The 11,817-nt window shown below is 38.8% G+C and overlaps 2 protein-coding genes and 1 non-coding gene across 3 annotated transcripts; 2 read left to right on the top strand and 1 right to left on the bottom strand.

Moving 5' to 3' along the window:
* Positions 1–1,401: 1,401 nt before the first annotated feature.
* On the top strand, positions 1,402–1,882 carry LOC582704 (late histone H2B.2.2-like). The gene has a single exon (XM_011684848.2). The coding sequence runs from the start codon at positions 1,451–1,453 to the stop codon at positions 1,820–1,822; it is 372 nt and encodes a 123-aa protein (XP_011683150.1). The 5' UTR covers positions 1,402–1,450; the 3' UTR covers positions 1,823–1,882.
* A 1,573-nt stretch (positions 1,883–3,455) lies between these two features.
* On the bottom strand, positions 3,456–3,528 carry TRNAM-CAU. The gene has a single exon. It is a non-coding gene; the product is annotated as a tRNA-Met (tRNA).
* A 2,331-nt stretch (positions 3,529–5,859) lies between these two features.
* Positions 5,860–6,299, top strand: LOC100890687 (late histone H2A.2.2-like). Its single transcript, XM_030979296.1, has one exon. It carries the CDS (start codon positions 5,884–5,886, stop codon positions 6,262–6,264), a length of 381 nt encoding a protein of 126 aa, XP_030835156.1. The 5' UTR covers positions 5,860–5,883; the 3' UTR covers positions 6,265–6,299.
* Positions 6,300–11,817: the final 5,518 nt, after the last annotated feature.

Here is an 11,817-nt window from a genome sequence, read left to right as displayed (position 1 = left end):
AATTACATATATTTGAAAATATAGACTATTTATGTTTTGTAAGTACATTATGTAGTTATCAGTGTGTTTTCGCTCACAAATAGCTGTTTTGATTGTGTTTAGCCAGTCAAAGCAAACTCTTCAATGATGAAAAATTTAGTAAAACTAAATACCTATTTTACATAGGCCAACGTTATAATTATGCTGTTTATATAGATTGATTAAATCAATGAATATCTAGCTACATTTTAAAGCACCATCTCGTTTGAAAATATTTTTTAATTACTATGTTATTTTTGTAAGGGTGTCTTCTTTTGTATACGGACTTGGTTCGAAATGAAATAAATAAAACACATGTGTTATAAACCAACATCATGTTGCTACTTTGTAATTACTTGGTTTATACGTATACAAGAGTGAAGGGAGAGAGAAAGAGAGAGAGAGAGTGAGAGAGAGCAATAGTGAGATGGAGAGGGCAAAAGTGAGAGGGAGCGGGAGAGAGCAAAAGGGAGATGGGGAGGGCAAGAGAGAGAGCAAGAGTGAGAGGAAGAATGAGTGAAAACAGTAAAGCGTGTGGATAATTTAAAATAAGGTAAAGGACCTTTTTTAGCCTCGTCGGTAGTTGGAATTCCAGTAACTTAGTTACAGATTAATGCAAGTCCACTCTGATTTTAATATTTATTGAATGAATCCGTTTAAAATGCGGATTCTATCCACCATATCGACCCCGTGCTTCTTGAATTAAAAAAAGTCGACCCTAAGAGGAGACAACGGGTAACAGAGAGAGAGAGAGAGATAAAGTAGAGGAAGAAAGACAAAGAAGAAGATGATAAAAAGAAAAATAATAGGGGGAGCTATAGTGAAAAGAACGAGAAATAACGAGGTGTGTGAACGAGAGGATTGTGAGATTCTTTAAACTAAAATGTAAGAAGAGAAGAGTTGTGACAGATTCCAATTATCTTACACCGCTTACAGTGGAAAATAAATGATTTGATAAACTTATGGCAGGTTTTTCCAATGTCTTTTTTAATATGTTTGGACAGGGGTATACGCTTGCCTCGGTTACAGTTTTCTTTGTTCATGTTTTCTGTTTTCACGGTTTTGGTAGAATGATTTCTCTCTCTCTCTCTCTCTCTCTCTCTCTCTTTGCATTTCCTCTTTTGCTTCTTCTTCCAGTCTACTGTCAGTGGTTGAGTGGTCATCTCCCTGGTCCAATGGTTCAGCGTTATCCCATTGATTACGTAATAGTCCGAAGAGTCTAGACGAGCTCATTTGCATCATCGACCCACTCAGTGCATCGACCCGTAAAGTGTGCGGGCGGGCGGGATGACCTTCATTTGCATAGCAGTAAAAAATGCGCCTTCGATGGTCAATACCGGTGCGTCCGTCCGGCCCCGCGGATCGTTATAAATACCGTGGCTCTCCGAATGGCCACATCAGTTGATCTACTCGACACAATCAAGTAATCATCATGCCTGCCAAGACTAGCGGAAAGGGAGCCAAGAAGGCCGGGAAGGCAAAGGTCAGCGGTACCGCTGGAGATAAGAAGAGGAAGAGGAAGCGAAAGGAAAGCTACGGAATCTACATCTACAAGGTTCTGAAGCAGGTCCACCCCGACACTGGTATCTCCAGCAAGGCCATGTCCATCATGAACAGCTTCGTCAACGATGTCTTCGAGCGCATTGCCGGTGAATCTTCCCGTCTTGCCAAGTACAACAAGAAGTCCACCATCAGCAGCCGAGAGATCCAGACCGCTGTCCGTCTCCTCCTCCCCGGAGAGCTGGCCAAGCATGCCGTCTCTGAGGGCACCAAGGCTGTCACCAAGTACACCACCTCCAAGTAAATTAATTGGCAAACGCCATATTTACTACAAACGGCTCTTTTTAGAGCCACCACATCCTCAAGAAAGAACAAACGGTTTTTCCTATTATTATCTCAAGTCTTTTTTAATTCTATTATGTTTTTCCTCTTTGGCCTGTGTTGTCTTGGCATCTTTTCTCTTTATCCTTGGCTTCATTTATAATAAAAGAACCAAAATTGATAATTTCAACCGGTTATTCACCCTAATTATGATATATATATATAAGTAAAGATGTATATAAGGTACAATCTGAGGCCTGTGCCAGATTTCATATACCATTTCATATCGTGAGTCTTTTTTAAGTTGATTGTCTAGATCAGATAGCTTCAATATTTCGTTCAAGAGATTGGGGTAATAAAAAGACAGCGTTCTTCTATGAAAATCAGTCATAACCCTATAGTTTATATCGGTACTAAAAGACATAGTCCCAGCTTATAAATGACAGATGCATCAACAATCACAGAGGAAGATGAAATTACCCGAAAGCACCGGACCGGACTTGTGACGAGCTCGCCATAACAGTACAATTCACAAACTAATTTTTGCACATAATGATTAGGCCATTGAAAAAACATACTGCTAAAATGATATTTTTTAAAATTTTGTTTCAAATGAAAGATAAATGCTGGCGGCCATCTTGAAAAATAACCCGACTGGCTAGACAATGTACCGAGCGGCCATTTTAAAGAAAAAAGGGCCTCCTCCTTCCTATTTTTAAAAAGGGCAGGTCGCTAAACATGTTTTTTATTCGAATGGCCTTAAAATCTATAAAGATATACATGGACTATCTTTAAAAAATAAAAATCAATCAAACAATACTGAAGTGCAAACAAACAGTGCTATCAATTATATTAAATGTTCAAATAAACAACTGTAGTACGAATCGAATTACAGTAAACCCTGTGGCCACCTGGATTTTGTTTTAATAAATTGCTAAATGTGTTTTATTGAAACAATTAAATACAATCAAAATATTAACAAGTAATTATGAAAAGATTACAAAAAGCAGTAACACGTAGATCAAAATCTCACGAAAAGTAAATTTACACTTAGATGCAAGGAATTACATGCATATATACCTATACAACATTATAAAACAAACTTCCATTTTTTTAAATGCAAGGGTAATTTGTTTTTCTTTTTTGCAATACGATATTCAAGATCTTTATTATTATATAAATGTTTCTTTCTTTATTGAACTTTACTAAAACAGCGAGCTAAATGGATTTCATATTGCTTCCTTCTAGATGTGAACGTGAAGAATGTGGCTTCAGCGCTTAGCTAGAGTTCTGGTAATATACATTCTCACAGCATCCAACAAAATTTACACTGAATGTTCAAGATGACATGATAAATGACATGCGCCAAACGATTTTGGTAGAAAAATTTATACTGGCTGAGTAATGGGCATAGAAATATAACCATGTGCTCAACACAGGTCACCATGAGCAAATGAGACTTGTGCATTTTTTGTGGTTTTTATTGAAGGTGATTTCCAGCAAGTTTTTGTGAGTTTTTTTTTTATTTTACTGGTTCAGACAATCAGTCTACTGCATGATTTCGGGTAAGAAAAAAGAATAATTGACAGTGTATAGGAGTGCAAAAAACTGAGCAGTGCCCCATGTGAGGATCGAACTCACGACCTTCAGATTATGAGACTGACGCGCTGCCTACTGCGCTAACGAGGCTGCTGTACTAGTATGAAGTTTGAAATTAACCAATCGAGAATTAATTATAGCCATGTTCAAACATACGATGCCCAACTCAGGATCAGATTTTACGTACATCACGAGTAGTATTCACATACACAACGATTTCATGAAATATCTCATAGAATTTGAAACCTTTTTAAAAATATTTTTCTCCATTAACATTTTATGAAATGAACGCCATTTGTGGATGGCGAAATTTGCATCTCACTTACTCTTCGCTAGCATATATGAAAGTGGGGAAAGGGGAGCTATTTTCCCCCTTCCCCTGACAAAATGTTCATTTCCGACCCCCCCCCCCCCCCCTCCCCCACTCCCCCCTCCCCCACTCCCCCCTCCCCCGCAACCTCATTGGTAATTATGAATCGCAGGTACGTAGTGTTGACATATTTCTCTAAAGGCTTACCTTTTCTTCGTCATAAATAGGTAACTTTTGGAAGATGCCCCTCCCCCCCCCCCCGGCTGTGTTACGTAACTTGACCAGAGTCCTCCTTGCTAGATCAGAGTAAGTTGAAATGTCATGCCCCTCCTGAGACCAAGGTCTGGATACGCCACTGTCACACAGCACAAAAACCGATGTAAATATAATAACAATATAAAGTTTTTGGAAATTTTGAAAATTGGCTGGATAGTGATTTTTTACAATATTTGAATGGCCCTGTGGATGTATTATAAGCACTAGATAATTTAGCCCCTAAAACACTTCTGCTTTGGAGAAAAATTGAATTTCAAAATTTACCGGTGCTCACGGTAAATTTCGATAATTTTCAAATAGCACCTACGGCCGTACAATGGTAGCTGTGACCATGAAAATCTCAGAATATGTCGTTCTGATATATCATTTACAAACGTGAAAAGCTAATCGGTCGATTTTAGTCAAGAAACATTGTTTTAAAGCTAACTTTGAGAGGGAGCTATACAACGAAAAGAGTTTATTATTTACAATTTCATCACTTTAGACTCGATTTCAACCGCGACAACCATCACTGAATATTGTAGGGTCGCATATGTTTCCAATATGTTCATTTGGACCAAATTCATGACCCCATACCAAAACTTTTTAAAGAAAAGAGAATAACAACGAACTATGCCTGGGGATTGCCCCCCAAAAAGAACTATGAATTTCTATTCATGGGCTCGCCTCATTGGTTGTTGTTCAACAAAATGTTACCCCCTCCCCCCCCCCCCCAAACAAAAGGGTGACCTCTAAAGAAAATCAACTTGTAAATCAATTATTTACTAGGCCAGCTAGAGACAGAGGAGAATGGAAATGTTATGAGGAGGGCTTTGTCCTACGTCTGGATGAGCTATAGCCTGACAGATAAATAGATGGATAGGGCTTTCTGAGTCCTATGGCTAAATTGAGTTTTTAGTTTTGAAGGAGTCGTGATGAAGTCTGGTTTAAAGAGAGGATACTTGAAGAAATGTTTATGACCATAATTTCAGGTCCCATTTGCAGGCCAAAAAATGTTTTAAAGGGTTAAATTTCAACGCCAATCACCGGCATTTGAAAGGTAATACTAATTAGAACTTCCCTCAAAACGAAAGGGCTTGAAAATGACTTTATGTGGGAAAATAACGACCGTTAGTTGTCGAATCGACTTTAGTTTAGGGATTGCAATCTTTCTGGTAAATAGTCTGATTTTTAGACCCTTGTAACCGAATGGTGTACGTTTCGTGCTGCGCAAAGATCAAAGGCCATTACAAGAAGTGGGTTATTGATGTCGACAAAATTTGAAATGCTCATGTACCCTTTCCCATTACAGCTCATTTTATGTATGTTTAATATTACCATATAAAAAAAAGAAGTCAGTCACTCACTCAATAGTGTCTGACAGTGAAGTCTAGAAAGTAAACGGGTTACACTAGGACACTACTAACGTTTAAATTTCACAGAAAGGACATAAGTGACATATTCATAATTCCTGCAAAGTTCTCCCTAATTTGAAGTTGGCTGCAACTGGGACATTGTCAAACTAAACATATAGAAAAGGGTTGAGTACAAATATGTTGGATAGACTTCTTGCTACTTCTTGCTTGGACCAGGGAGGTGAGCCCTGCTTGGACGCCACCGCCACATCGCACTGTCCTCATAATAGCTATTACGTAATCTTCCCTCCTTACACGCTCATTCGTGCGAGAAGGCGGCAGAGTAATGATATTTAAATAATATGTAAATAACCAACCCGTCCGTCCGGCCCTCCGGCAGCACCGTCGCAGCTTATCGGCCGGTGCGCTGAAAAGAACAATCTTCACGAGGGTATAAATAGCTGGCCGCGAAGTTTGAAACCTCATTCGTTTCATTTCGTAACGACATAAACCAACTAAATCATCATGACTGGACGTGGTAAAGGAGGCAAGGCAAAGAGCAAGGCCAAGAGCCGCTCATCCCGTGCAGGACTTCAGTTCCCTGTTGGCCGTGTGCACCGTTTCCTGAGGAAGGGCAACTATGCTGGCCGCGTCGGAGCTGGTGCCCCAGTGTACCTCTCTGCCGTACTCGAGTACCTGACCGCTGAGATCCTCGAGCTCGCTGGCAACGCCGCCCGCGACAACAAGAAGAGCAGGATTATCCCCCGTCACCTTCAACTCGCCGTCCGCAACGACGAGGAGCTGAACAAGCTTCTTGGTGGAGTTACCATCGCCCAAGGTGGTGTCCTCCCCAACATCCAGGCTGTACTCCTCCCCAAGAAGACCAGCAAGTCTGCTTCTGCTTAAAAAGTTTACACTAGTCGTCTAGTGAAAACGGCTCTTTTCAGAGCCACCACATTTCCAAGAAAGAATACGAATTAACCTCTCCTGTTTGTTATTTTCTTCTTTTTTTCCTCCTTAGTATTTATTTGTTCAAAATGCTTCAGTATCTTTTCATCAAAAATTTACTAAAAAAGTATCATCTTTCACCTTTCATTGTGTAATCAGATTTGACTGGATTATTATTTACAAATTAGTAATATTTAATTAAAGCCTTGATTTTCGGACAAACTAAAACATTTTGTTGATTTTAAGGGGAGGGGGAGTAGAACCCAGTAGAACTATCATATTTTATTCGTAGAGATCAATTAGGTACCAGAGCCGGTATGGCTACTTATTTAATGACTGCACTGAAAGGGAAAGCCATACCTTGAAACCAAACTACTCCACAGAAAAGTAGGAAAAAGAGAAGTTGACTGGTGAAACTTCATATGAAATTGGACCAAAGAAATGACAATTATGAATTGTTGAAAGTTGTAATCACTATAGCTAGACCTATGTGTTCTTCAAATTAGCAGAATCAGTAATTGATGTAGTGCCACTGTGCCGGACAAAATAATGTCTCATTTGTTCCACACGCACAATTTACTTTTAAAATATTTTGGAATCATTAATGACTCAGGACTCGGGAGGGTTTGTTCTGCTTGGAGGATTTACAAATAACATACTATCCATAGAACATTTGAGTAGGGGGGAGGCACAGTGGCGGATCCAGGGGGGGCCCCGGGGGGCCCGGGCCCCCCCCCCCCCTTGAGAAAAAAATCATGTAAAATCACGTGATTTTTACCTTTTTTGGGGGTTGGGCCCCCCCCCCTGGAGCTCAAGGGGGGGTGCAAATCGAAATTTTTTTTGAGGATCAAAAAAAAAAAATGTGCTCACTACCCCCCCCCCCCCCCCCCCCCCCCCCCCCCCACTGAGCGAATTTTTGGCCGGCGCGTTTTCAAATTTTCGGGAGCAAAAAAAAAAAAATTGTGCTCAGTACCCCCCCCCCCCCCCCCCCCCCCCCCCCCCCCCCCCCCCCCCCCCCCACTGAGCGACTTTTCGGCCGGCGCGATTTTCAAATTTTCGGGAGCAAAAAAAGAAAAAAGTTGGGCCCCCTCCCCTAAGAAATCCTGGATCCGCGCCTGGGGAGGCATTAGGAGAAAAACAAATTAATTATATTTGTGTAGGCCTACACGTCAAATGGGTGAATTACTCGCGCCCAATAGTGATCTCATATTTCAAACATCCATAATTCTCTTTTTATTGATCATATTTATTTCAAATTTCGGCATTCGGTGTCTCTTATTTTCATGATTTCATAATTATGACGTGGATCAGATTGCCCTGTAATACAAAGATCATACTGTAGAGTTGAGCCGCCCTGATAAGGCGCTCAAACATTCAAGGAATTTCTTCCTACCGGGTATCACCTGGGTGTAGAGTGGCAAATGTAGATTAATACCTTTACCAATGAAAGTAGTACCATGGCGGGACTCGAACCGCGAACCATAATAATCCAAAGTTCGGTGATTGATGTATCCCTCTAGACTGAGTGGTCATTGGACGAAGTGATAACATGTTGATAGACCAAATTATGTTGGACCATATGACAAATCGGATCAAATAAAATGGCATTGGATCAAATGTTAATTTACTGCAGATACAGGGGCCGGAGAGGGAAGGAAAGGGTGTACTATATGAAACGCCATTCCTATTTTTGTTGCACACCTGTAGTTGGGCTATTTACCATATGTTTTTCCATAGCGCGAATATTTAATTCAATTTCAACTTGGGATAGACTGCTTTAGCGCCATCTCGCGATTGAAACTGTACAGTTTGGTCTAAGAGCAGTGGAGAAAGCTTTTCACATATAATTCAGAAAAGAAAATGTATCTTTTCTTTGTTTGGTAGTAATATTGGGCAACTATTCATAATTTAATACTTTGCCATAACCTTTTCTTTATATATTAAAGTATTAAATTAAAGGGATAGTTGAGTTCTGTTTTTAGACCGCAAATGCCTTCAAAGTGCATGGTTATTGCTCTTATTCTTATCTATGACATTTCTAGTACCCTTTTAGAACCTAAAATTGCTATGAAGGTCATTTTAGACCCCAAAATGTGTGAAATTTAGCAAATACGAGCATACCAATTCAGCTCCACTATAAAAAAAAACATAGTGACCTTCAATTAATTATTTAATTAAAAATAACACTACATGGGCCGGCTGGTTGTGCGTAATATAAGCAACACGAAAATGCCAACAAAAAAAACAACATCGGCATTTGCTGAAATACCACGTAAAAGGCGTTATTTCGTTTTTTTCAACGGTTTTTTCAAATTTGTCAAAATATCGAATATTTGTGGTGGAAAACAAGTATTAGAAATCGTTATATTTCAGCCGTCTCTGAACCGATTTTGATCAAAGATGATTTTGTCATTGAAATATTATGTTCTTTCAAATTCGACACTCAGTTTTTCATTATCTCACAAAAAAAATATTTTGTGTAGCGCCCTCTGCAACAGAACTCAACTTTCCCTTCAAGGATAACTGTTTTTGTCACGTAATTATACTTTTATTCACTTTTTTCTTTTCTCTGCAAATATGTACAAAAATCATATGAAGACCGCTGTGATGTATACAAAAACATCTTCAATATTAATGATAGTAGTGAAAATAATAATGATAATAATAATAACAATAATAAGTGTTTATGATAATTATAATAATGATGAATAAACAAAAGCTTTTACCTACAGCTTGACGTGCTTAGTTCTTCAAGAGGGATTGCTTTAGCGCCACCTCGCGATTGGAAATGTACAGTGTGGTCTAAGAGCAGTAGAGGAAGTAAAAGGGGAACAAAATCTTGAGCTTTTCACATATAATTCAGAAAATAAAATGTTTCTTTTCTTTCTTTTTTGGCAATAAGTCAGAATTTTCTACTCTGCTATAAAATTTTGTTTTCTTATATCAAAATATGAAAGGTTAACAGTTTTTGTTACGTAATTATATTCACTTTTTTTTCTAACTGCAAATATGTACAGTAATCGTGTGAAGGCCGCTGTGATGTATACAAAACAACTTCAATATTATGATAGTATGATGATAGTAAACAATAATAATAATGATAGAAGTGTTGTGGTCTAGTTGATATTTCTTCGAAATGTGGATCACAGGGTCCCCGGTTCGAGTCCCACCACTGCAATATCCTTTGGCAAGACATTAGTCTACATTTACCACTCTACCCAGGTGTGAAATGGGTACCGGTAGGAAGGAATTCCTTGAATGCTGTGAGCACCGAAATCGGCTGCCTAGCAGAGCCGGGGTAATATTGGAGCGCTTTGAGCACCTTGCATGGCGGATATGTGTGCTATATGAATATACAATATTATCATTACTATATTAATGATGATAATAATATCAATGATAATAAGAAGAAGAACAAGTAAGACTACCCTTACAGTGAATTGTACACTCAAAACCATGTTCACGGTTTGCGCCACTCATTTTCACTGTCGTTTGCCAATGATAGAATTAATATCTTCTATTCATGATAAAAACAAATGGGAAACAAAAATCTCTTGCAGATCCACGAAAACACGAAAAAACGAATGCGCAGAAGCAGTTTCAATTACATTTACGTCTATAATTTTGTTTGTTTTTAGTGAGTTTTTTAGTGAGTAAAATTAATGGGAATGAGTTGCCCTTACCCTTATATGCGTTGCCCTTATTTTGCCAGTCAGTTTTCTCATTATATTGAGAGCTTTTGAAGATTTCTTTTTTGCTATCAAAGTCGTTTATGGCAAACATCAGTGAATTTAGTCAACGAAAGTTTTAATAAAAATTATGAATAAGTGAGAATGTTTTTTTCTCTTTTTCGATATTGCCAGAAATCGAGATTGCCAGCATGTATATGCTACGAGTATATTATAACCACTCGCCAATTCCCGCCCAATAAAAATGCAATGAAGGGAGAGATAGAGAAAAAATTACTCACCGGTGTAAATATTTGTCCTCGGTCATAATTGCAACCTCATCCTCCCTAGCAACCGTCATCCATGGATACATTTGATTTTGTTTCATTCCGATGGGAATTGTCGCTAGATAATGTTCCCATGCCGCCATAATCGTGATAAAGCCCGCCCAAGGTAGGGCGACTCGGAGATACTGAGTGGCATAGACATAGCACGTCACGGACCGCTGGCTACTTAAGTGGCCTGAAAACCGCCACTGACGACGTTATTCTACGACGTCCTTTTGTTTTTCCCGCCTCGCCTATTGTCACGTATGTACTGCAATATCATGCTCACCCACTCGAGACGCCGTCGCTATGAAAGAATTGGATTTTAAATTCGGTTTTTAGAGAACACATGAGCAGGACAATGTGTTCATCTCATTAAGATAATGGCCTTTCAATAGCCTGTGATATGGCTTCAGATGTATTTGCACCACGCACGACGGTGAAAGGAAAGCGATCTTCGTTATAACGTGACTGGTTGATCAATACCATGTGATCAAATTTTTTTTTTAATTCATTCAGTTGTGATGAAGTCTTATTAATAGAATCCCCAGGTCATAATAATATTTTGGAAGATGAACAAAAATGAATGTTTCGTGCAAAAATAGTAATCAAAATATGTGACAAGCATATATATAGTTCTATAGCATGATGTTACAGTTAGGTATTATATTGTTTTGATTACAAAGACATCACGCTTATGCACTCAATTTTGTTTAAAGTAACCATTTCATTATGTTGTATGGTAATCTCGGAAAGTTTTATTCAACAACATCTTTTAAACTGTTAGACGATTCAGAGTTAGAAAAAATTATACATTCAAAAACACAATTTGAAATAAGACAGTACAGATGGCCGAGTGGGTAAGTGACTGGGATTTGTTTAGATCACACCACCCAGCGAGTCCCTGCCATGGCAGTAGAATCCTTTCGCAAGGCATTTACCTACAATTTTTTTTTACCGTAGGTAAGGTAAATTGCAGTAAATGTGTTCCTAGTGGGATTTAATTCGTTGCAACTTTTGAGCGCATTTTTCCTTCCGACAAAGAACCTCAATCTTTGCTCAATATTTGCATTCAGGCTAACTTCTTAATCATTTTTTCGTTTTTATTATTATTAATAAACCCTTTTCTTTTTACCGTCGTACCAGTTGAAATTATATATTCGAATCCTGTGAGAATTTTCACTTTCCTCGTCAAAATCCACACCATATCCACAACCGCGTGTACGGTAACACTTAATTACGGTTCGTATCATACTATGAAAAGATAATCATCCCTCACGCTGACCGCTCTGAACATAAAACGGCGCCACTTTTTTTTCTTCCTAGTATTTAATCGGGGGAAGGGTCAACCGTCAACAGATTACAAAGAACCTATAACACGGTTGGTCGCTTTTGATGACACACACTTATAGAACCCGGAGGGAGCTCGGGATAATTATTCACGTCTAAAAATGGCTCAAAATGATCCGATAGGCGCCTTGATTGCCGTATCAATATCACGGAATTTCTCACGATAT

Source organism: Strongylocentrotus purpuratus, unplaced genomic scaffold, assembly GCF_000002235.5.
Source record: "Strongylocentrotus purpuratus isolate Spur 01 unplaced genomic scaffold, Spur_5.0 spur5_scaffold_10, whole genome shotgun sequence".
Taxonomy (NCBI): domain Eukaryota; kingdom Metazoa; phylum Echinodermata; class Echinoidea; order Camarodonta; family Strongylocentrotidae; genus Strongylocentrotus; species Strongylocentrotus purpuratus.
Note: the sequence above shows the minus strand (reverse complement) of the source record. Positions and strands in the feature narration are given on the sequence as shown.